The sequence below is a fragment of the Ceratotherium simum genome, chromosome 16, assembly GCF_057802395.1.
Source record: "Ceratotherium simum simum isolate JZ-2026a chromosome 16, ASM5780239v1, whole genome shotgun sequence".
Classification (NCBI taxonomy): Eukaryota; Metazoa; Chordata; class Mammalia; order Perissodactyla; family Rhinocerotidae; genus Ceratotherium; species Ceratotherium simum.
This window is the reverse complement of record NC_141915.1, coordinates 29,446,526-29,471,906: the sequence shown is the minus strand read 5'-3', so window position 1 is coordinate 29,471,906 and position 25,381 is coordinate 29,446,526. Positions and strand designations below refer to the sequence as shown.

The 25,381-nt window shown below is 46.8% G+C and overlaps 1 protein-coding gene across 2 annotated transcripts; it reads left to right on the top strand.

The window, feature by feature from the left end:
* The first annotated feature begins 156 nt into the window (after positions 1 to 156).
* Positions 157 to 24,932, top strand: LPO (lactoperoxidase). 2 transcript variants are annotated; one of them, XM_014790869.2, is made up of 12 exons: positions 157 to 241; positions 1,185 to 1,272; positions 5,890 to 6,050; positions 7,452 to 7,569; positions 7,966 to 8,095; positions 8,875 to 9,078; positions 10,581 to 10,905; positions 12,550 to 12,710; positions 22,351 to 22,603; positions 23,446 to 23,619; positions 24,292 to 24,529; positions 24,715 to 24,932. In XM_014790869.2, exons 1-12 carry the CDS (start codon positions 166 to 168, stop codon positions 24,920 to 24,922), a joined length of 2,136 nt encoding a protein of 711 aa, XP_014646355.1. In that variant the 5' UTR covers positions 157 to 165; the 3' UTR covers positions 24,923 to 24,932. The 2 variants fall into 2 exon arrangements, with proteins under 2 accessions (XP_014646355.1, XP_087297056.1); XM_087440930.1 differs by lacking the exons at positions 1,185 to 1,272; positions 5,890 to 6,050 and having other exon boundaries at positions 166 to 241.
* The last annotated feature ends 449 nt before the right edge of the window (positions 24,933 to 25,381 follow it).

The following is a 25,381-nucleotide window of genomic DNA, read 5'->3' as shown; positions in this document are numbered from 1 at the left end:
GGCAGATGCTTAGTTAGTTATCATGGTTTCCCCTTTTCTGTCCCAACATTAGCGTGTCTGGTGTTCCCCGGGCTTTCTCTGACTTACCTTCCCCTTTCTGTGATTCATCTCCTCGCATGGGAGCTCTATACGGCTCACCCCGTGACCCTGGGTCTCATTTCAGCAATGCGGGTCCTTGTCCATCTCCCAGCCCTTGTAGCTTCGCTGACCTTGCTCCAGGTTGCAGCGTCCGCCTCAAGAGGTGAGTGTCTCCCTGTATTGGTTTCCTTGGGGCTGCTGTAACAAAGGACCACAAACTGGGTGGCTTAAGACAACAGAAATTTATTCTCCCACCGTTCAGGAGGCTAGAAGTCCAAACTCAAGGTGTCAGCAGGGTCATGCTCCTCTGAAGGGTCTAGAGGAGAATCCCTCCTGTGTTTTCCCAGCTTCCAGTGGCCCCCGGCAATCCTTCGTACTCCTTGGCTTATAGCTGCATTCCTCCAATCTCTGCCTCCATCTTCACATGGAGGCATGACACACACTTCTTCTCTGTGTGTGTCATCTCCTCTTGTTGAAAGACCACCAGTCATTGGATTTAGAGCCCACCCTAACCCTGTACCTGTATGACCTCATCTTAATTAATTATATCTGCAAAGACCCTATTTCCAAATAAGATCACATTCTGAGGTTCTGGTTGGACATGTATTTTGGGGGATACTATTTAACACTACACTCCACTTGTTCACAGAATGCATCCTGCCCCCTGTGCTCCAGACCCTAATATGAATGAATACAAGGAATCCCACCTCTACCCTACACCACCCCCTTCTCTACTTCAGGGTCCTGGTGATCAGCTAAGCCCTTTGATCTTACTTAAGGGTCCACCTCACCAAGAACCAGAAAAATTCCTTTAGCCCAGTAGCCTGAGCCAACCTGAGCGGTTGCATACCTTCTTAATCCCATCGCTGGGTATTCTAGTGGACTCCTGAAGAGCAATTTTGACATCTTACTGAGGATCGGAGAGAATTCTTCCCATTCTGTGGTTTTTCTCCTTGAAGATTCTTGTGAATGTTTGCTAATATTGACCTTCTACCTGCTCAGATTTGAGAGATGGGGGTAATGGCTAAGAAAAAGGGAGACAGAAGCAAAGGGCATCTTGAAAGAGTGACGTCTGATATCCTGCTCCTTGCTTCTTCCCCTCCAAGAGCAATCTCCCAGGACTACTGCCATCTCTGATGCTGTGAATCAGGTCAAGGTCCAAGTCAACAAGGCCTTCCTGGAATCCCGGACCAGGTAGGTGAGATGCATACACACAACATACTTCCCTTCCGAGGCTTCCTGTTAACAACAAGCACATCTAGGCCAGACCTGACAAACCAACGAGCCAAAGCAATTATATAACCTGCCCTTCCACCTCCGCATATGTGGCAAGTAGGAGTACCAGCCCACAACTCCTAAAACCCTCAGCCTATAAATTACCTTGAAGAAGATGTCTAATCTAATCCAATAAACACTTTCTTCCACGTGGCTGAGTGTTTCCTTGGGTCATGCTTTCCAGAGTTTCAGAAAGGCTGTAGGTAGAAGCTGTCCATTCATTCAACTAATACTAACTGACTTAGGTCAGGTTCCCTGGAAGCAGAACCTGAGACCTGGTTCCAGGTCTTATTAGGGGCAGCTGACTTATTAGGGAGCACTCTCAGGAGAGCTGTCGTTGAGTGAGGGAGTGAAGCTGGAGGGGTGAAAGGAGGAAGTTAAGCAAGGATGTGGTTTAGGTCTAGCCTCAGCTGACTCCACAGGGAGATCTGGAGCATAGGTTGCACCTCAGAGCCTGTCCCACCTTGGAGCAAGGAAGTGGAGGTTTCATCTGCCCAATGCTTCCTTGACATCAGTCAGATGTGCAGCAGGCTCAGGGTTGGGGGTGGGGGGAATGACACACCGTGTAACTGCCAGGCACCTCCAGCCATGCAGCCCCATTGGCTCAGAAGTAATCGCCCAAGAAGGTTACGGGTGTGAGCATTCAGCAGCTGCTCCCTCAGCAGCTAGGGGAGCACACCAGCCCTATAAAAGGACCTAGGGAACTTGAGGATAGCGATCCCGCAGGGCACCAGCAGAGTCAGCCACACTCCAACCACGTGCAGGAGCTGGGATTCCTGAAATAAGCCATGCAGACTGGGTCCTTGCCCTTAGAAAGCCCATACATGAGCTAGAGAGGCAGACAACCAAGAGCAACCATTGTATTGAGCAGAAGACAACCTTATTATTTCCTTTCACTGTCCCTTTCCACCAGACTAGGGGCTTCATTCCTCCTTGGCCCTTGAACGACCTCTCAAGCAGACCCATCACTTTTTTGCTGACTTTAGATGACAAGATGTACTCTGGTCACTCCTAGTCCCAACAGCAGTGTCCTTTCAGGAATTTAAATGTCAGCATGAGAAGACAAAGACCAGAGCTGCTCACTTCCCTCAGCTAAGAGCTGCTTTAGGCTTATAGTGAGAGAGGGGAGCACAGTCTGCTTGTCCCTCTCTCCTGGGCTCCTCCTTCTCCCCCAGCCCAAGTTTCTGACTCCTTAGGGGTTCAGCTGGGGAGGGAGGAGAGATACAGGATGGCAAGTCACCTGGACAACTTAGTACCTCATGGGGGGTCAGAAGCTCCCTCCTTGGGCACCTTCCAGCTCTCTGAGAGATTCTGTTGCCAACTCCCTGACCCAGGGAAGTTTCTGGCCTGTAGCTTATATGGCTCCAGCCCTCAGCCCGGAAGGAAGCATCCGGCTCACTCCCTCTCCCTCCACACCCTCTTGAGCCAGGTTCCTTTTAGGCAGTCTCCGGAGACTGAAAGCTTTGCCCTGCTGCTGGAGAATGTGCGTATTCAGGGCCCAGTGCTGCCCTGTCTGGCTTACGCTGGTGTCAGGTGCACAGCGCCAGCCACCACTTCCTTTCTTTGGCTCTGGGCAGATGTCAACCACGGGCCACGACTCCAGGACACACAGTCGAGCCCTCCTCTTAAGGCCGTTGTCACTAGAGTTAAAGCTAACAGGAAGCCCCATGGTGGTGGGAGGGAAATGCCTGGTATTTCAGCAACTATTTCCAAATGAAAATTCTTTCTCTCTCCTTAACTTTAATCCTTTTATAGCCCCAAGGTGGGGATAGAACAAAAGCCACAAAATCGGTGTTCATCACCTCCTTTGCAAGTTGTACACAGGACGACTAGCCCTGCTTTGGAACTCATCCCCACTAGGTCGTTCTTGGACTTAAGGGGCTCGTGGAGATGTAAAGAATCACATTTAAACATCTTGCTACACAAGGGCAGAAACGGACAATCCAGCGACTTGTGATTTGTGATAAGGACAATGAAGGGAATAAACAGAGCAATGGTTGCTACTTTAGGTACAGGGATCAGGGAAGCCTCATGGAGGATGAGAAGGAGCCAGCCATGCAGAGAGCCAGGGGGATGGCATTCCAGGGACTGGGAACAGTACAGGCAAAAGTCCTGGGGCAGGAAAGAGCTTAGGGTGCTTAGGAGACAGGAAGAAGGCCAGTGCTGGTGGAGGTGGTAGGCAAGCAAGAGAGCACAGGTGAGGACAGAAAGGTGGACCCCAAGGGCCATAGAGTCAGAAAGCAGATTAGTGGGTGCCAGGGGCTGAGGGGTGGGGTGGGAGGGAGGAATGGGGAATGACTGCTTAATGAGCATGGGGTCTCCTTTGGGGGTGATGAAAATGTTTTGGAACTAGGTAGAGGTGAGGATTGCACAACATTAGGAGCATGTATGCAGGAAGCAGATGGATTCATCCATGTCCCAGGGTAAGCCAACAAAGTGATTTAATCAGAGAGTGACATGGTCTGCTTTTCATTCTAACAAGCTCCCTCCAGCAGCCCTGTAGAAAATGGATGGGAGAGGGACAGGAGTGGAGGCAGGAGCCCAGATAGGAGGCTGCTGCGGCCGTCCAGACGGGAGAGGACGAGGGTGGAGGCCTGGAGATGGAAAAAGAGTCCCTCCAAAGCCCTGCCTGCTCCCCTGGAGCCCAGCCCCGAGGCAAAGCAGGAGGCGAGTGCCTGGTGAGTCAGCGTTCAGGCAGGAGAGCCGTGCAGAGGAGGGCAGGGGAGGAAGGGAGGAGCACCCGGACCCTGGCAGGGGGCCTTTCAGGTGGAGCCCTGGGAGGCCCAGCATCCCACCTTCTTTGTTCATGTGGTAGGGGCCCCTTTGGGACCCGGCTGATGATGACGATGGCGCTGATGCTAACACGTGTTTATTCTGTGCTTCACACAGCTCTAGGTACTTTATATTCCTTCCTTCCCCAAATCCTATGAAGTGCTTGAGTGAACTATATGAAATAGCTGTTTTCAAGGTCAAAATGATCAAATAGCATGGTTCAACCTAAGGTTACTATCATGCTCCTCATTTTATGGATAAGGAAACTGGGTACAGAGAGGTTGAGTAACTTGTCCAAAGGCACACAACTAGTAAGTGATGGTCAAGAGTCAGACCCAGCCAGTGTGTTCAGAGGTCACACACAAGGCCCCGATGTAAGGAATACTATGATTCCCATTCGCAGAGGAGGGGCAGGTCACTCAGAGATCATATCAGTAAACCAATCCTGGTGGAACCAGGATTCAAACCTTGCCTCTAGGCCCAAACCCTAGGTCAGTGCTGTCCAATAGAACTGTCTTCAAGGTGACATGTTCTATGTCTGTGCTGTCCAATACAGGAGCCACTAACTACACTTGAAATGTGGCTAGTGCCACTGAGGAACTGAATTTTTAATTTTATTTAATTTTAATGAATTTCCATTTAAATAGCTACATGTGGCTAGTGGTTACCATAGTGGACAGTGCCGCAGTCTGGGCCACTGGGCCAAATGTCTCTTGCAACAGCAGCAAAAAGACAATCTGGCTTATTTTCTGGGGTGCATTTTATCGAGTTGGGGAGAGGGTGGAAGGGCTAGGCCTGATGATTGGAGTGCAATCATTACAATCGTATGCCTGCCCCACTCGCTCATGGACCCCCCCCCAGGTTGAGACACGTGCCCCTCACACTTGAAATAGACTTAATACCCTGATCTATAGTGACAGGCCATGTGTTACAGCCAGTGAATTGTACCCCAAAAGCAGCATTGTCTTTCGTGCGAATTTGAGCCACTTCCAATATTTCAGAAGCTTAAAGCCATAGAGATCATCTCATAGAACCCCTCATCTCCCACATGGGGAAACTGAGGCACGGGGAGGGGTAGACAGTTCTCATGGAGGGACTTTTCTGACACCACCTTGCCCTCAGTCATCTCTGTGTTGTCACCAAATTCTTAGTAAAAGGGTTTTTGGCTTCTCATTTTGTACATGGGAATTAAGAATAAAAAGGCTGAACATCTGACCCAAGAAATGGTCAGCAAGAGGCTGGAAGCCACAGCCCACATCTCAACAACCTCCACACTAACTCTAGAGCCAGGTGCCATTAAGGACGTTTTCATGGGCAGAACTGAAAGCCCATCAGCATGTTATTTCTAGAATTCTCAGTCCACCAGGCTCAGTGAGAGGCCGGCTACATGTCAGGGGTTCCTCAGTCTGAATTAGTACGTCCTGGATTTTGAGTATTTTTGAGGTTCCCCAGTTGATGCTGACGTAGCCAGCACAGCAACCCTCTGATTCTAATTCAGGAAGCGCTCATGTCCATCTGCCTGCTTTCCCTCAGACCCGGACCCAACAAAGCTTGATGACACGCTGTAGCTTCCTCCTCCCAGAAGAGATTTTCAGAGGCATCAGAAGAGAAACGGGGAAAGCTCCTGAGAACACAGGAAGTGCTCGTCTCCTGCGTGCCACCCACCCCCCTTGGCTCTCCCTATACACACACCTCTCCACATCCCTTCTACAGGGCTGGAGCTGAGAGGCCCGGTCATGACTTCCCCATTGCTCTCCATTGTAGGCTGAAGACGGCCATGACCTCTGAGGCACCCACCACTCGACAACTCTCCGAGTACCTCAAGCATGCCAAAGGCCGGACGCGCACGGCCATCCGCAACGGGCAGGTGTGGGAGGAGTCCTTAAAGAGACTGAGGCGGGAAGTGGCCTTGACGAACACCACAGGTACAGAAAACCCACTGGCCCTCTGATGGCAGGAAGGGGTCATCTCTCTGCAGGAGAGAGCAGAAGACACCAAAAGCTTTATTCCCCGTTAGGAGCCATCTCCTCAGAGAGGCACTCCTGTCTCCCCCTTCTAGAATAGTAGACCTGCAGAGCAAGGAGGGGCTGAGAGGACAGCTAGGCTTTCTTTTGCAGAGAAAGGAACTTAGGCCCAGCAAGGTCACATTGCCAACTCCAAATGAGGGGACATTCATGCTCTTTGTATAATACCATCTGTAAGGCCTCTGTCCAGAGGAAGTACTAACGTCAGTAAACTTGGGCTCCCTGTCCAAACCACAGTGTCACCACTTCTGCCTGTGAATGGGACATTTAAGCCACCTGTATCAAGGGGATTTACTGGGATTATGTCACAGGAGATAAGATTTGCATCTTGTTCTGGGTAACACGGTGCTGAAACAATGAGCTGATGGATCGATCGTGCCCTCCTCCAACCTCTCCACCCCCAACCCTACCAAATGTCACAGTTCACGGAGGGTCATGGAGGAAAGGGTTTGGTCCTGACCAGAGGAAGAGGCTGCAGGTTCTCCCTGGGAAAACATCACGTGGGGGAAGATACTTGGCCTAGGACTTGGGCACATCCCAAAGATCCAAAAGAAGGAAACTGGAACAAGGTAGGGAGAAGTAGGGAGCACTTTGGATTCTGAGACCCAAAAGGTGCTGTGGTTTGAACCCTGGCCCCTGCCAGCTTTCACAGATGATCCCCTTGGAGAGGCCCCCATAGAGCCAGATTCCCTCACCTCTCTTTCATTGCAGGCACCAGGATGGATCAGAGGCTGCATTAGGAGGTGGGCAGCTCTCTCCACTCTGTGCCCACATGGAAGCCTCTGATGCCTCAAGCCCCCACGATGTTACTCCTCCCAAGACCACAGTGCCCCTCACTTAAAAATGACCTGTCCCTTCTCCACGACTTTCCTATCTAGATTTCTGCTTCTTGGTACTTTAGATGTCAGAGAAATTTTAGAAGAAAAGCAATCTTACTAAACCAACTCATACTAATGTGTACTTAACCTCTTGGGGGTATTTTCATTCTAAGAGATCTGTTGATTCAAATGATAAATAAAGAATTACTAACAATTCTGGGGGCTTTCGCAGTTACTATCTGTGTGGACTTGGGCGAGTCTCTTGAGCACTATGGTCTCAGTTTCTACTCTGTAAAACAGGAATTAAAATTCTTACTTGAATGGGTTGCCAGGATTAAATGAGAAACTGCCTGAGAAATGCTTACTTAGAACATAGAATGTATTCCAGAAAATGTAAGTTCGCCCTGGTTTCCGTTTCCTGCCTCCCCCCAGTGCCTCAGAATGGAGAAAGAACTCAGCCCCTGTGGCCTGCCTTCTGTTTCAGACCCCGGCCTGGACTTGACTGCACTCTCTTCGGAGGTGGGCTGTGGGGCCTCTGTTCCTGTGGTGGAATGCGACGAGAACAGCCCTTACCGCACCATTACGGGAGACTGTAATAACAGGTGAGGCGGTACGCCCAACCCACCTGCCCAGCCCACCTGCCCAGCCAGGGGCTTTCCAGCTTGGGCATTCCAGGCAGAACTCCCACTGCCTTACCCTCCTGGACTTGCGTCTCACCGGAATCTGTTCTGTTGGAACCCTCCCCTAACTTCCTCACCTTCTAAAAAGACCACTGTAACCCGCTGGAAGTAGCACCTTTCCCCAGGGCAGAGGAGCCCCGCGCCTTCGGGTGGTGAGAGTAGTTCAGAAATCCCACGTATGAGAGGCACCTCCTCCGCGCTCTCTTTCCCTCGAACAGAGGCTCCCAGTCCTTCCCCATGGGATCCCGTGGGGTTTGCGGAGAAGCAAACCTCGGAGCTGACCGGCGGAGGCTGAGGGCGGGTCTTGCTCGGTTTCAGGAGGAATCCCGCGCTGGGCGCCGCCAACAGGGAGCTGGCGCGCTGGCTGCCGGCTGAGTACGAGGACGGGCTCTCCCTGCCCTTCGGGTGGACGCCGGCGAAGACGCGGAACGGCTTCCCTCTCCCGCTGGTGAGGGCGGGCCTGGGTGGGGGCGAGCCCCGAGCAGCAGAGTGAAGGATGGAAGAGGAAGGGGAGAGGATGCACTCCCCAAACACACATGGAAAGGAAGAAGAAGAAATAGGTGGGAGGACAGAGGGACGCGCAACGGAGTCGCAGGAGAGAGATGGAGATTTGGACTTGCTCCCTGGTGATGTTCCCCCAAAATGCCACTAGAGGGCAGCAGATCTCGGAGCCCAGAGCCCAGCCCCACGGTGGTCACGTCCCAGCCCACAGGCCAGATACCCTGGGGTCTCCCAGGCAGATGGCCTCCCCGCCCCATCCTGCTAGAGCTTACCCTGCTCCAGCCCCTGGAGTGCATCAGCTGGTGTTTGCCTGGAGGTCCTATCTGCTGGTGTCATCTGAGTTGGCAACCCCTCCCCAGAGCCCCTCTCCCATTCCCAGAAAACCTGGCACCTCCCTGTAGTACTTACTTCAGGGGCAGCCTGTCTTTGTTTTCCCTCTCCTTGGTGGAAAGGGCACTGGCCTTGCAAGTCATCAAGTCATACAGACCCGCATTCAGTCCCATCCCTGCCCCTTTGTAGCTGCAGGACCTTGGAGAATTGACCTTACCTCTCTAGGACTCGGTCTCCTTGTCTACAAAATGGGGGTGATGCCACCCACCTCACAAGCTTGTCGTGGGGATTAAATGTACCTGTTACATTGTAGGTACTCCATAAACTGTAGTTGAATCTGAATCCTCAAAGCACTTTTTCCTCTAAACCTCCCTCCCCCTCTGTTTCCATCTGTAGGCCCGTGAGGTATCCAACCAGGTTATAGGATACCTGACTGAGGATGTGCTGGACTGCGACAGATCCCTGCTTTTCATGCAGTGGGGTCAAATTGTGGACCACGATCTGGACTTTGCTCCCGAAACCGAGCTGGGGAGCAGTGAGTACTCCAAGACGCAGTGTGACGAGTACTGTATCCAGGGAGACAACTGTTTCCCCATCATGGTAGGCCGCTCAGCTGCCTGTCCCTGGCAAGCCCCTTGCCTCCCTCATGTAGCAGATGTTCCCAGCCCGTCAGCTAGGGTCTCTTGGTAGACCTTGAATGCTGACTTGACAGCTTCCCAAGCCTCACACATGCATTCATTCACTCATCCATTTATTCAGTAAATAGACATTAATCTTCTACTCCATGCCAGGATCCACAGGTGAGTAAGACATTGTTCCTTCCCTCAAGGACAAGGGGCCTGTGTGGGAAGTAACCAGTAATGGCAAAATTGGGAAGTTTGGGGAGGGTTGTCTGCATCCCTTGCCCAGCAGCATTGGCCTCACCTGGGGACTTATTAGAAATGTAAAACCTCAAGCTTCATCCAAGACATTGGGAAACAGAATCTACATTTTCCCGGGATCCCCAGGAGATTAATTTCATACACAGTAAAGTTTGTGGAACGCTGCTGTAAGTCATCCTGCGGTCTGAGAAGGCTACTCTCAGAAAGAGCTGAAACTTGATAGATGAATCAGAGTGAGCAGCAAGGATTTGTGGGAGTTTCCAGAAGGAAGGGAGAGGAACTTGCAATGGTGCACCTTCTCTTCTTATTTATGAATTTTACAGTTAGAGAGTGATTTATTTACTCAAACAACAAATCAAGGCTATGTGCTGTGGTATAAAGAACAGGAGCTGTGGGGCCAGCCCGGTGGCGTAGCAGTTAAGCGCGTGCACTCTGCTTCAGCAGCCCAAGGGTTCGCAGGCCTGGATCCCGGGTGCGCACCAACACACCGCTTGTCAAGCCATGCTGTGGCGGTGTCCCATATAAAGCAGAGGAAGATGGGCATGGTTCTTAGCCCAGGGCCAATCTTCCTCGGCAAAAAAGAGGAGGATTGGCATCAGATGTTAGCTCAGGGCTGATCTTCCTCACAAAAAAAGAAAAAAAAAAAGGAACAGGAGCTGTGGAGTGAGGTCAATCTGGATGTGAGTCTCACATCTTTCTTTTCTGGTTTGTAAGTTCTTGGGAAAATTACATAACCTTTCTGAGCCTCAGTTTTCTCCCCTGTAAAATGGGACTGAATTATCTACCTTACAGGGTTTCACGAGGACCAAAGTGAGAAAAAGTATGCATAATGCCTAGCACATGGTAGGTCCAAAATACATCAGTGGTAGTTGTTGTTAGTAGTAATTATTAACAAACCCTTCCAGCTCATGTCCTGCTTCCCTATCCAGGGATCTCAGGACTCCCTCCCCACCAAAAATTTGGAGCCTTTGCTATGAAAGATTGAATGATTCCCCTCAGCCCTTTTATATAGCGGGATATAATGAACTTCAGGGTATTGCAGGTCCAGGATGTGTAGTGTCAGCAGGAGGCATCTGAAGCCTGTTTGGTACCAGGGTCCCAGGAAGGCGCCATCAGCATCTTTTCCAGCTGCATCCAGCTGTATCTTCCGCCCTGGGGAGAGGTTGCCAGGGCCCAGCTGTGCCACCTCTGCCCCGTCACCCACCCCCAATCTCTCTGCAGTTCCCGCCCAATGACCCCAAGCTGAAGACTCAAGGGAAGTGCATGCCTTTCTTCCGAGCCGGGTTTGTCTGCCCCACTCCACCTTACCAGTCCCTGGTCCGAGAGCAGATCAATGCTCTGACCTCCTTCATGGACGCCAGCTTCGTGTACGGCCCTGAGCCCAGCCTGGCCAGCCGCCTCCGCAACCTCAGCAGCCCCCTGGGCCTCATGGCCGTCAACCAGGAGGTCTGGGACCACGATCTGGCCTACCTGCCCTTTGTCAGCAAGAAGCCGAGCCCCTGCGAGTTCATCAACACCACTGCCCGCGTGCCCTGCTTCCTGGCAGGTGAGTCGAGGCTGGCAACAGAGGGGCCCAAGGACAAGGGGATTATCCTGAGGACTGAGAGCAGAAGGAGGCCAGAAAAACCTCACAAGACCACTAGGCAGCTTCCAGAGAAGCTTTACCGTTGCTTTTTCTCATCATCTTCTTAAAAAATGCACACCAAGCCACCACTGCCTCTGGCACTGGTCCAGGACTGGCAGAAGGGCCCAGATGAATATAGAGTCTAAGAACACGTGTTCACTGTAAAAAAAATAAAATAAAATAAATATATATATATATGTATATCAAGGAAGTCCAGAAAAGCACTAAGAAAATCCACAAAATCCACCCACAGATAATCATTGTTAACATTTAATGTGTATCTTTCCAGTATTTCTTCTATCATATAGTTCTACATTGTTTTACAAGATTGAGGTCCCACTCTAAATGATGCTTTATAACCTGATGTCTTCATTTAACAGGTCACATCATTAAATATTCTTCTATAACACAATTTTTAATGGCTGCCTCGTATTCCATGACATAAATTACCGTAATTTATTTTATCAACCCTGTCTGGAGACATTTAAGCTCTATCTAGTTTTTCTGTGATTTTTTCTTGTTGTTTTTTAGGTTATGAACATCCTTGTTGATGAATCTTTGTGCTTATTTTTAATAATTTTATTAAGATAACTTCCTAGAGGAGGAAGTTCTAGATTAAGAGGAATGTATATTTTTAAGGCTTTTTATAAATTTGGCACAAAGCCCTCACTTCACACAGCCGGTGCACAACCAAAGCCCCCAATTCTGTTCATTCCAGAAGTTCGGGCTGTCCTGGTCCTCTCTGCCTTTGGCTTGTGGAGGCCTTCCCACTTGCAAAAATCCACTCTCTCGTGACAAACCCCCTGCCCACCCAGATGTGGCAGAAGGCTGGTCCGTGGGCTCAGATCGCTTGGATTCTGTGTCCACACATGTCTCACACCAATCTAGACACAAAACTGAGCCCTTTCCTGTTTTCCACAAAAGTATCCAGTAAGACCAAGCATTTGTAAATGTAATAGACTTTCTTGAAGATTAGAGGACACAAGAGGAAGTCTCTTGTGAAACACCTGGTCTTTTATCATTTCACTGACCCCCCCCCAAGCCCGTTCCTCCCTCACTCCCCATAGCCCCATCTCTAGATTCTTCTCCTTTATTACATAGAGGAATTCAACCCTACCCAGGCTCCTAGCCTCGACTGCATTCCTAAAACCTTCAAGGTTGCTCCACACAACAAAAAGCCCCTCGTTTATTTGTACGGCCAAGCCGGAGAGGGCAGTTGGGATTGTAATTAGCAAAATTTTACTTTTCAATGTCATCTGTAGTCTTTATCACAATCTTGTGAGGTCGGCCTTATTATCCCCATTTTCACAGATATGGAGACTGAGGCTTAGAAACGTTAGGTAATTTGTCCCAAGTCACACAGCTAAAAAGTGTGTGTGTAGAGCTGAGAGTCAAACCTATGAATCCCGACCCCGACCCCTTTCCACCCGACTTCCCTTAAGTTGACTGGAAGGAGGGGCTTAGGAGAGGGTGTCTTTGGGGCACCCTCATTTATTTCTTTGTGCAGGTAACTGGGTTTGGGGGCTGCTCAGGGGGATCCCACCTTCCTGCCTTCTGGGCTTTCAGGGGATTCCCGAGCCTCGGAGCAGATCCTGCTGGCTACTTCCCACACCCTCTTTATCCGAGAGCACAACCGGCTGGCCGGAGAACTAAAGAAACTCAATCCTCAGTGGGATGCAGAGAAGCTTTACCAGGAAGCCCGGAAAATCCTGGGAGCCTTCGTGCAGGTACAGAGGCCCGGGAGCACTGCCACACACGCTTGCCCGGCTTCCCCTGCTGGCTCTGCCCTCTGCTCGCTGCCGCATCTCCAGCTACCTCCTCCGCTCTCCACACCTCCACTTCCCCCTTCCTCTCCTCTGCTCCCACTTTCCCAGTGTCTCATTCTCTTAAGCTCTCCCTTTTGTTTCTTCAGCTTCTCTGCCCCAAAATGAATCCCTGCATGCAGAGTGTTGGAGAGTCATTCATCTGTCCATCACTTGGTGTGCCTGCCCCGCTGGCATCACTGAGATCACTCTTGGGACTGTTACATATTGGTTATTTTGGTTATTTTGATTCGATTATCTGTTTTTCGTTTTTTGTTTTTTTTGAGGAAGATCAGCCCTGAGCTAACATCCACGCCAATCCTCCTCTTTTAGATGAGGAAGATTGGCCCTGGGCTAACATCTGTGCCCATCTTCCTCCACTTTATATGGGACGCCGCCACAACATGGCCTGACAAGCAGTGCGTCGGTGCGCGCCCGGGATCCAAACCCAGGCCTCCAGCAGCGGAGCGCGCGCACTTAACCGCTACGCCACGGGGCCGGCCTGGATTATCTTCTTTTAAAATTCTCTACACCTAAGCCACATGTCTCAGACATAGTCAATTGCTATTGTTAGTTGGCTGATTGACTAACTAGAAGAGACTTAGCAAGGTTGATATATTGATATTAACCGTGCACATGTTTTTTAAACACTTGATTCTGAAATAATTGTAGAGTCTCGAGAAGTTGTAAAAAAATATATATACATGCACCTAGCCTCCCTCCGTGCTAACATTTTGCATAACTATGATACAATATCAAAAGCAGGAAGATAAGATTGATACAAACCATAGAGCTTATCCAGATTTCACCAGTTAAAAATGCAATCCTCTTTGTGTGTGTGTGTGTGTGTGTGTGTGTGTGTGTATCCATGCAATTTTATCACGTGTAGCTTCATGTAACCACGACAACAATAAAGATACTTAATTCTACCATCACCACAAGACTCCCTCATGCTACCCTTTTATAGCCACATCCACCCTCCCCTTTCCATATCCCTAACCCCTGGCAACCACTGGTCTGTTCTCTATCTGTGTAGTTATGTTATTTCACGAATGTTACATAAACGAAATCATGCAGTATATATATATCCTTTTGACATTGGCTTTTTACATTCAGCATAATTTCTTTGAGGTTCATCCGAGATGTTGCATTTATCAATAGTTCATTCCTTTTTGTTTCTAAGTGGTATTCCATGGTTTGTTTAACTATTCACCTATTGAAGGACATCTGGATAGTTTCCAGTTTGGGGCTCTTATGAGTAAAGCTGCTATGAACATTCGTGCATAAATTTCTGCGTGAAAATGAGTTTTTATTTCTCTGGGATATATGCCCAAGAGTGCAATAGCTGGATCGTATGGTAAGTCCGTTTTTAGTTTTAAAAGGAACTGCCACACTATTTTCCAGGGTAGCTGGACCATTTTTGCATTCCTGCCAGCAATGAATGGATAATCCAGTTTCTCTGCATCCCAGTCATTATTTGGTGGCATCGCTATTTTTTTTTTACCCTTTCTTATAGGTATGTGGTAACATCTGATTGTGGTTTTCATTTCCATTTCTTTAATAGCTAATCATATTGAACATCTTTTCATGTGCTTATTTGCCATCTGTATATCCTCTTCAATAAAATACCTGTTCATATATCTTGCCCATGTTCAAACTGGATACTTTGTCTTTTAATGTTGAGTTTTGAGAGTTCTTTATATTCCAGATACAAGTCCTTTATCAGATATGTGACTTTAAATATTTTCTCCTATGGGGGCCGGCCCTGTGGCGTAGTGGTTAAGTGCGCACACTCCGCTGCTGGTGGCCCGGGTTCGGATCCCAGGCATGCACTGATGCACCACTTGTCAGGCCATGCTGTGGCAGCGTCCCATATAAAATGGAGGAAGATGGGCACGGATGTTAGCCCAGGGCCAGTCTTCCTCAGCAAAATGAGGAGGATTGGCATGGATGTTAGCTCATGGATGTTAACTCAGGGCTGATCTTCCTCACAAAAAAAAAAATATTTTCTCCTAGTCTGTACTTTGTCTTTTCATTCTCTTAATAGGGTCTTTTTTTTTTTTTTTTAAAGATTTTATTTATTTTATTTTTCCCCCCAAAGCCCCAGTGGATAGTTGTATGTCGTAGCTGCACATCCTTCTAGTTGCTGTATGCGGGACTCGGCCTCAGGATGAACGGAGAAGTGGTGCCTCGATGCGCACCCGGGATCCGAACCCGGGCCACCAGCATCGCAGCGCGCGCACTTAACCACCAAGCCACAGGGCCGGCCCTTAATAGGGTCTTTTGCAGAGCAAGAGTTTTTAATTTTGATGAGATCAAATTTATCAATTTTTTCCTTTCATGGATTGTGCTTTTGGTGTTAAGTGTCAAGAATTCTTTCCCTAATCCTAGGTCCCAAAGGTTTTTCTCCTTTTTTTTTCTAGAAGTATATGTTTTACATTTAAGTCTATGATCTGTTTGGGGTTAATTTTTGTATCAAGTGTGAGGTGTAGGTCAAGGTTCACTTTTTTCACCTATGGATATCTAATTGCTCCAGCACCACTTATTGAAAAGGCTATTTTTTTCTCTATTGAATTGCTTTTGCTCTTTTGTCAAAAATTATTTGGGCATATTTATGTGAATCTATTTCTGCATTGTATTCTACTCCATTAATCTATGTGTCTATTCCTACACCAGTGTCTATTTAATTACTGTAGCTATATAGTAAGTCTTAACATCAGGAAGAATGACTCTCTCCACTTTATTCTTCTTTTTCAAAATTGTTTTGGCTATTGTATGGTATTTCCCTTTCCATATATATTTTAAAATCAGCTTATCTGTGTCTACAAAGAAAACTTGCTGAGATTGTGATAGGAATTGTATTAAAACTATGGATCAATTTAGAAGAATTGACATCTTTACATTGTTGAGTTTTCCAGTATATAAATACAATATGTCCCTCCAAATATTTAGGTTTTCTTTGGATCTTTCATCAGCACTTAGTAATTTTTATTATACAGATCCTGTACATGTTTGTTACATTTGTACCTGAGTATTTCATTTTCTTTGGAGGAATTGTAAATGGTATTACATCTCTTATTTCAGTTTCCACTTGTTTGTTATTAGTATATAAAAATGTAATTGGTTTTTGTATGTTGATGCTGTATCCTATGACCTTGCTGAACTCAATGAGTTCTAGGAGTTCTGTAGATTCCTTGGGATTTTCTACATACACAATCATGTCTTCTACAAATAAAGACAGTTGTAGTTCTTCTTTTCTAATTTCCATGTTTTTTATTTCTTTTTCTTGCCTTATTATAGTGGCTATAACTTCCAGTACTATGTTGAATAAGAGTGGTGAGAGCAGACATCCTTGTCTTCCCAATATTAGAGGAAAAGCATTCAATGTTTCACCATTAAGTATAATATTAGTTGTAAATTTTTTGTAGATGCTCTTTAGGAGGTTGAGGAAGTTCTGCTCTATTCCTAGTAGAATCCTGAGAAAAACACTCTTAGAAAACTGAGAGTTTTTATCATGAATAGATGTTGAATTTTGTCAAATGGTTTGTCTGCATCAATTTATATGATCATATGACTTTTTCTTTTTTAGCCTATTCTGCTTGCTTTGGGTTTATTTTGCTTTTCCTTCTAGTTTGTTGAGGTGGGAATTAGATTATTGATTTGAGAGCTTTCCTCTTTTCTAACAAAAGTATTTAGTGATATAAATTTCCCTCTTAGCTCTGAGTTAGTTGCATCCCACAAATTTTGATATGTTGTATCTTCATTTTCATTCAGTATGTATTTTTTGTTTGTTTGTTTGTTTTCTTTCAGACTTCCTCTTTGGCCTATGGGTTATTTAGAAGTATATTATTTAATTTCTAAGTATTTGGAGATTTTCCTGTTGCCTTTCTGTTATTGATTTTTAGTTAGATTCCATCATGGGCAGAGAATATATTTTGTATGATTTCAGTTCTTTTAAATTTGTTAAGGTTTGTTTTATAACCCTGGTATGGTTATCTTGTTGAATTTTTCATAGGTCCTTAAAAAGAATGTGTATTCTGCTCCATTGGGTGGAGTGTTCTGTAAATGTCATTTAGATCCTGTTGGTTGGTGGTGCTATTCAGTTCTTCTGTATCCTTGCTGATTTTCTGTCTAGTAGTTCTATCAATTGCTGAGAGTAGGGTGTTGAAGTCCCCAACTATAATTAAGAAATTGTCTTTTTTTTCTTTCAGCTCTATCAGTTTTTGCTTCATGTATTTTAAAGCTCTGTTGTTTGGTGCATAAACATTTAGGATTGCTTTACCTTCTTGATGAATAAATCCTTTTTTATTATGTCCTTTTTTGTTCCTAGTAATTTTCTTTGCTCTGAAGCTAATTTTATCTAATATTAATATAGCCACTCTTGCATTTTAAAATTAATGTCTCCATGATATATCTTATTCCATCTATTTCAACTTACCTGTGTCATTATGTTTGAAGTGAGTTTCTTGTAAACAGCATATTGTTGGGTTACTTTTTTTTTAAGTCTACTCTGCCAATCTCTGTCTTTAAATTGGTGTATTTAGATCATTTACATTTAAAGTAATTATTGATGTGTAGGGTTTAAATGTGCCATTTTATTATTTGTTTTCTGTTTGTTCCCTGTTTCTCTTCCCTCTATTGTTATTGTTTTCTTGCCCTTATGAAGGTTATTTGAACACTTTTTTTTTTTTTTTTGGTGAGGAAGATCAGCCCTGAGCTAACATCTGCCAATCCTCCTCTTTTTGCTGAGGAAGACTGGCCCTGGGCTAACATCCGTGCCCATCTTCCTCCACTTTTTATGGGACACCACCACCACATGGCTTGACAAGCAGTGCCTCAGTGCGCGCTCAGGATCCGAACCGGCGATCCCCGGGCCACCGTAGCAGAGCGCATGCACTTAACCGCTTGTGCCACCAGGCCGGCCCCTATTTGAACACTTTTTGCAGGTCCATTTTGATTTTCATGTATTGCTTTGTATATTTTTCTTAAGAGTTGTTCTCAGTGGGCCAGCCTGGTGGCGCAAGCGGTTAGGTGTGTGCGTTCTGCTGCTGGCGGCCCGGGTTCTGATTTATTCATTACATTGTTCTTCTCTCCTTTCTGAAAGTCCTAGCCTTCTTCTTTTATCATTTTCTTTATGTTTAAAGAGTTTCCTTTAGTCATTCTTTGAGGATAGGTCTGTTAGCAATAAATTCTCTTAGTTTTCCTTCATCTAAAAATGTCTTTATTTCCCCTTTATTCTTGAAGAATAGTTTTACCAGATACTAGATTCAGGGTTGACAGTTCTTTTCCTTCGGCACTTGAAAAATGTGGTGACACTTCCCTCTGTCCTCCATGATTTCAGATGACAAATTCTCTGTTATTCAATTTGGTGTTCCTTTATAGGTATGTGTCATTTTTCTTTGGCTTTTTTTAAGACTTTTTGCTTGTGTTAAGTTTTCAGAAATTTAATTATGATGTGTCTTGGAGTAGATTTCTTTGGATTTATTCGGTTTGAAATTCATTCAGCTTCTTGAATCTGTAAATGTATGTCTTTCACCAATTTGGGGAAGTTTTCAGGCATTATTTCTTCAAATACTTTTTCAGTCCCACCCCCTTTCTCCTCTACTTCTAGGATTACATTAATATGAATGTTAGATCTTTTGTTATTGTCCCACAAAACCCTGAGGCTGTGTTTGAGGGGTTTTTTGTTGTTGTTTTTTTCTTTTTTTGTGAGGGAGATCAGCCCTGAGCTAACATCCATGCCAATCCTCCTCTTTTTGCTGAGGAAGACTGGCTCTGGGCTAACATCCATGCCGATCTTCCTCCACTTTATGTGGGACACCGCCACAGCATGGCCCGACAAGCAGTGTGTAGGTGCGCACCCGGGATCCGAACCTAGGCCACCAGCAGCAGAACGTGCGCACTTAACCACTACGCCACGGGGCCGGCCCCTGAGGGGGGTTTTTTAAGTCTAGTGTTTATTTAGTGTATTTTCTCTCTGTTGTTCAGATTAATTAAATTCTAATGATCTGTCTTCAATTCTATCCTGTCATCTTCACCCTACTACTGAGTCTATCCAACAAGTTTTTTGTTTCCTTTAGTCAGTGTATTTTCAGTTATATAATTTCAATTCATTTCTTTTTTTAATAAATTCTACTTCTTTGCTGAGATGTTCTGTTTTTTCATTTGATTCAAAATAACTTATAATTGATTATTGAAACATATCTATTACAAGTACTTTAAAATCTTTATCAGATAATTCCAACATCTAATTCGTGTCGGTATTGGCATCAGTTGATTGTCTTTTCTCCTTCAAATTGTGACTATCCTGGTTCTTGGTATTATGAGTGATTTTCAATTGTATCCTATACATTTTAGTTATTATTTTAGGAGACTCTTGATTCTATTTAAACCTACTTAAGCAGGTAGTTACCCTGTTTAGGTTTGGCATGTAGGTTCTGGCATATTTTTGTGGGCTTTAGTTCCAATTACAGTTTAGTTTCCTGAGCCTTTGCAAAGCTATTCTGGTCTACTTCATTCTTCTGGTGCTTCTGGGGTTCCCACTCAATCCCTGCTGACGCTGTCTGAAGAGCGGGAAGGTACTTTCCTGGCTGCCTCCTATTGCTGAACAACCTTCCAGTGGAGCAGAAGCTACTGCACCTGGGTCTCTTTATGCCATTGGGTGAAGAACAGAGAGACACAGGGCTTCACGGCTGACATTGCTGCAGGCAGATCAAACCATCTACCAGCCTGGGTTGTGGATTAAAGGCTGGGATGGCCAAGAGCTTGGGTTGTGAAGTGAGTTTGGTGTCTCTTTACTAGGTCTCTGCTGGACTTCCCCTGTCCCAGTCCTTTGGAGAAATAGAGAGAAGGCTTTTGTTGGCTTCTTTTGTCTCTTCCAGTTAGAGGGTCCAGGTTGCCAGCCTCTCATGTACCCAGTCTGGAACTCACTATGTTGTCATTCCTCAAGTCTTAAGGTCCTCAGCCAGTCCACCTTCTTTCCAGCTTTCAGAGTCTATTTATTGTTGTCTGTTGAATAATTTCCAGGGTGTTTAGTTATATTTAGTGGGGAAGACTAAGGAAAACTGAGTCTGCTCTATCTTGTTCTGGAAGCAGAAGCCCGATGCACATATTTTTAACAATCAAAGAGATCTATTTCCATTTATTTCTTCTCAAAATCTCCAGAAGTCAATATTTATAAAAAATCTTTGGGGCCCGGCCCGGTGGCGCAAGCGGTTAAGTGCGCGCGCTCCGCTGCGGTGGCCTGGGGTTCGCTGGTTCAGATCCCGGGCATGCACCGACGCACTGCTTGGCAAGCCATGCTGTGGCGGCGTCCCATATAAAGTGGAGGAAGATGGGCACAGATGTTAGCCCAGGGCCGTCTTCCTCAGCAAAAAAAAAAAAAAAAAAGAGGAGGATTGGCGGATGTTAGCACAGGGCTGATCTCCTCACAGGAAAAAAAAAAAAAAAATTTTTTGGACCCAGAAGTCTTGCTGCTGGAGATGTTTGTAGGAAATCATCCAAAGAATAAAAAATATCAACCTAAACATTATCCGAGTTAAGGCTTATATTCGTTTGCTCAGGCCACCATAACAAAATATCACAGATTGGGTAGCTTACACAATAGGAATTCATTTTCTCATAGTTCTCTGGAGGCTGGAAGTCCAAGATCAAGGTGTTAGCAGATTTGGTTTCTCTTGAGGCCTCTTTCCTTGGCTTGCAGATGGCCACGTTTTTACCATGTTCTCACGTGGTCTTTCCTCTGTGTGTGCATCATCCTGATGTCTCTTCCTCTTCTTATAAGAACACTAGTCCTATTGGATTAGGGCCCCATCTTTATGACCTCATTTAACCCTTTGCAGGCCCTGTCTCCAAATACAGTCACATTGCGGGTTAGAGCTTCAACATATGAATTTGAGGGGGACACGGTTCTATCTATAACAAGGCTTTTTGGACTACAAGAAAAGAAACCCACTCAGGCTAGTTCAGATATTCAGTATTGGTTCAACCCTACGCATGTGTCAAATGGAAGCTAATAAGAGTTTCTCCTGGAACCCCAGAGCAGGGAGTATAGTTGGGCCTCAGCAAGGGTTAGAGCCAGAGACTGGAAACTATCTGGAATTAGAGCAGCTATTCTCCTTCTGTCTCTCCCTCCTCTCTGGTCCTCCCTTCACTTCTCCATTGTTCTCCACTTTCTCTCCGCAAACGGATTTTCTCTGCTTTTCTACACGTGGTAGAAAATGACAAACCATATGACCCCACCTGTCCCCTCAGATCAAGCGCCATCAGAAGCAGTCTAGAATAGCTGTGTCCAAAATCTACGATCCTGAGAGAGAGAATCTGACCAACTTGGTCTGGTGCCACAGCTGGACCAGTCCACTGTGGCCAGAGGCAGGTTCTCTCTCCTGCTCCCTCCCACAGCCTGAGGAGCAGACTGCCTCTCCAAGGATGACTTCCCCAGAGTCTATGCTGCTGAGCAAATTGGAAACAATCTAAGAGTAAAGCAATAAGAGAAGGACTTATGAGTGCAGCAGAATATTATACACATTTAATTACATAATAATTGTGAACTAGGTAGAAATGTGAGAAATGTTAAGTGAAAAAGCAGAATGCAGAGGTGTGCGTTCTCTAGGATTACAACTATGTAAAAATGTGTATCATCTAGACAAAGATTAGAAAGAATAAAAAATTAATATAATTATTTGCTACATGATGGCATGATTTTTTATTTTTTCAAAAATTTATCAATTTATGTTAGTTCACTGTTTTGAGTAAAACAAAACCAGAAACTGATCTCTCCATGGTGCAGCATTTCTTTCAGAACTGGAGATTGTGGGCCGGCCCGGTGGCTTAGTGGTTAAGTGCGCGCGCTCCACTACTGGCGGCCCAGGTTCGGATCCCGGGCGTGCACCGACGCACCGCTTCTCCGGCCGTGCTGAGGCCGCGTCCCACATACAGCAACTAGAAGGATGTGCAACTATGACACACAACTATCTACTGGGGCTTTGGGGAAGAAAAAAAGGAGGAGGATTGGCAATAGATGTTAGCTCAGAGCCGATCTTCCTCAGCAAAAAGAGGAGAATTAGCACGGATGTTAGCTCAGGGCTGATCTCCCTCACAAAAAAGAAAAAAAAAAAAGAACTGGAGATTGAACAAACTTCCCTTGGTTACCATGTGAATCATTCCTGTGGTTATTCATTCCTTTCGCCCTGGCCTATGGGGAGAAGTTTATTAATATGACATTGTTATGTTAAGGTGACACACAAGGACTGTCACTTAAGCTTCAAAGTCAGAAATTTAGACCAAAGATGACAAAGAGAGTACATATCTAGTGCCAATCCAATGACTGATCAGTAGAGCCCGTGTTGAAACAAATCATGAGAGATTAGCAGAAAGAATGCCATGATCAATTAGCAATGTCTGCGTGGTCATAGGAAGAGAAATTGGGCACATATGCTATCCATTTGCCATCCTTGATTTTTGACCATTCATCCTTCTTGACTGCAGCTCCTCTCCAACCTTACTCTGCGGAGGTTTAAGGCTTTTCACGCTTCTCACTTTCCTCATGACTTGTTTCTCCTTCCAGATTATCACCTTTAGGGACTACCTGCCCATTGTGCTAGGTGATGAGATGCAGAAGTGGATCCCTCCATACCAAGGCTACAACAATAATGTGGATCCCCGAATTTCCAATGTCTTCACCTTCGCCTTCCGCTTTGGCCACTTGGAGGTCCCCTCTACTGTGTTCCGCCTGGATGAGAATTATCAGCCATGGGGGCCAGAACCAGAGCTCCCCCTGCACACCCTCTTCTTCAACACCTGGAGGATGGTCAAAGACGGTATGTCCTTTCAGGGAAGCGCTGGCACCTGGCTGTCTCACTCTGCAGCCTGCCTCTGGGGAAACCTGGCTTGGAAGTCACACTCCAGGCACTTCCTGTGTGACCTTGGACAAGTGAATTCACCTCATTGAGCCTCGGTTTCCTCGTTTGTAAAATGGGGACAATAATAGTACCTATCTCACTAGGATATACAAAAAATTAAGTGAGATATATGATTATATAATTATATAATTCATTGTTATTTTTATTATTATTAAGCCTCCTCTGGCCCCTAAGGTGCCTGGATTTTCCCTACCTCTTTCCCTGCCTCAGGCTTCTCTGACCCCTGTAGAAGGAACTCATGGGTTTGGTGAATAAATTGCTCTTTTCTGCTCCCCTCTAGGGCCTTCCACCTCCATCAAGTGCCAAAAGTTAGACCCCGCTCTCCTTTATCCTAGGCTGGGCTGTGTTGAAACTGGCTTTCCTGAAGGCCTGACAAGTCACGGCAGTGTTCTAGAGACTTCTGCCACCTCTTCCCCTGCTGCAAAGTTCCTCAGGGGAACAGATGGAAGGAGAAGGAGCCAACTGTCTGAATTAGAGCTTGGAAAAAATCCTGAAGCTTATATTCATGCATCATCCCAGGAATGCCCCTTTCTTCCACCCCCTAGGTAGGCAGTCTGGACTGCCCCCAATGCCCCAGCACAGCCTGCAGGCTGCAGTGTGCTCTTCTCTCCCCGCTTCCAGCCTGAGACATGCAGTTGGCCCTACTTTCCCCTGAGAGAAAAATGTCTGGAGGGGCTAGCAGTGCAAGATGTCCCCACCCTACCCCCATCCCCAGGATGGCCTCTGGGTCTCCCTTGCAGGTGGAATTGACCCTCTGGTGCGGGGCCTGCTGGCCAAGAAGTCCAAGTTGATGAATCAGAATAAAATGATGACAGGAGAGCTGCGCAACAAGCTTTTCCAGCCCACTCACAAGATCCACGGCTTTGACCTGGCTGCCATCAACATACAGCGTTGCCGGGACCACGGGATGCCTGGTGGGTGGGCCTGGGGTCTGGCCTGGCCTAGGGACTGGGGTTCCAGGGGACTCTCTTCTATAACCCTGAGGATGTGATCAATTCTAAAACAGAAAGCAGAGATGCCAGTTTTTAAAACTCACTGTGCTCATCTGTGAAATAGAATCTTCCATTCTCCCTAATGCAGAGACAAGAGAACATATCTGGTGCTATCTTGGAGCTCCTCAAATGAAAAAGAAATCAACAACTGACTTGTAAAACCAGTTTAGAAGCCCAGAAAAGATTAAGAGAAGGAGAAGAGAGAGAAACCAATGACTATTGGACCTTTCTTTTGTACCCATGAAAGGCAATTTAATGTTGTAATTAAGAGCCAGACTGCTCGGGTTCAAATCCCAGCTGCACCATTTCTGGTTATGTGACCTTAGGCAAGTTACTTATATCTCTGTTCTTCAGTTCACATATTTGTACAATGCTTAGAATAGTGCCTGGACCCACAGTAAGCACCATATAACCTACTAGCCCTCTCGAGACTGAAATGCCACAGATATAAAACAATGGATCGTCACCTCCCCCATCCCAAAGGCCATGAGTCCAGACTTTCTGGGGCTGATGGAGCTGGAGTGGGTATGTCCCCAAGGGGGGCTGTGGACAAGAAGTTCCTGGGATGAGACAGCTTCAGCCTCTCTGCCCTAGGGTACAACTCCTGGAGAGGCTTCTGTAACCTCTCACAACCCCAGACGTTGGAGGAGCTGGACGATGTGCTGAAGAACAAGGGGCTGGCTAAGAAGTTACTGGATCTCTACGGGACCCCTGACAACATTGACATCTGGGTGGGGGGCATTGCTGAGCCCCTGGTAAAAAGGGGCCGGGTGGGGTCTCTCCTGGCCTGCCTCCTGGGGAAGCAGTTCCAGCAGATCCGCGATGGAGACAGGCAAGTGAGACATCAGTGGGGAGGGTGGGGGAGGGCAGACCCTTCTCTGAGGTGGGTGTCCCAGTGTCCTTCGTGAGGACTACCTCAGACCTCAGCATGTTCCCAATGACGTCCTTCCCCTTTGGCTCAGTGGGGAGGGGCCAACAGCCAGGCTGTATAGAGAGACTCTGCCTCTGTCTCTGCAGGTTCTGGTGGGAGAACCCTGGCGTCTTCACTGAGAAGCAGCGGGACTCTCTACAGAAAGTGTCCTTCTCACGCCTTGTCTGTGACAACACCCACATCACCAAGGTCCCACTGGACCCATTCCGGGCCAACAGCTACCCCCACGGCTTTGTGGACTGCTCAGCCATTGAGAAGCTGGATCTCTCACCCTGGGCCTCAGTGGAGAATTAGGGGCCTGGACTCCACGGCCTCTCAGACTGTGCAGTAAAGCTCCCTTTTGTCCACGATGCCATTTCAAGCAAGTTCAGTGAGCTCTCCCTGAGACTGCCACACCCCAGCCCCAGCACTTCTTTTCCTCTGGGTCTCTCTACACTCGCCAGATGCAGACCTCGCTCAAGCCCAAGGCCAGCCGCCTCAGCCTTTCCAGCTCTGCCACTGAATCCCACTGCTCCCACCCCATCCTCTCTGCCTGGGGAAATTCTCCTTTCTGCCATGCATAGACCCTCTGAGATGCCCTTCCAGTCTAGCTTGCCAGATGTCACCGATCTTCTCCCTGGAACAAGTCTTGGCTGAAGCCTTTGCACCCCTATCCTTCCTCCTGCCCTCTCAAACTAGATTGTAAGCTCCTGAGCCAGGACTTCAGCCTGCTTCTGAGTGTCTCCCAGTGTCAGCGTGGTGCTCGGCACACAG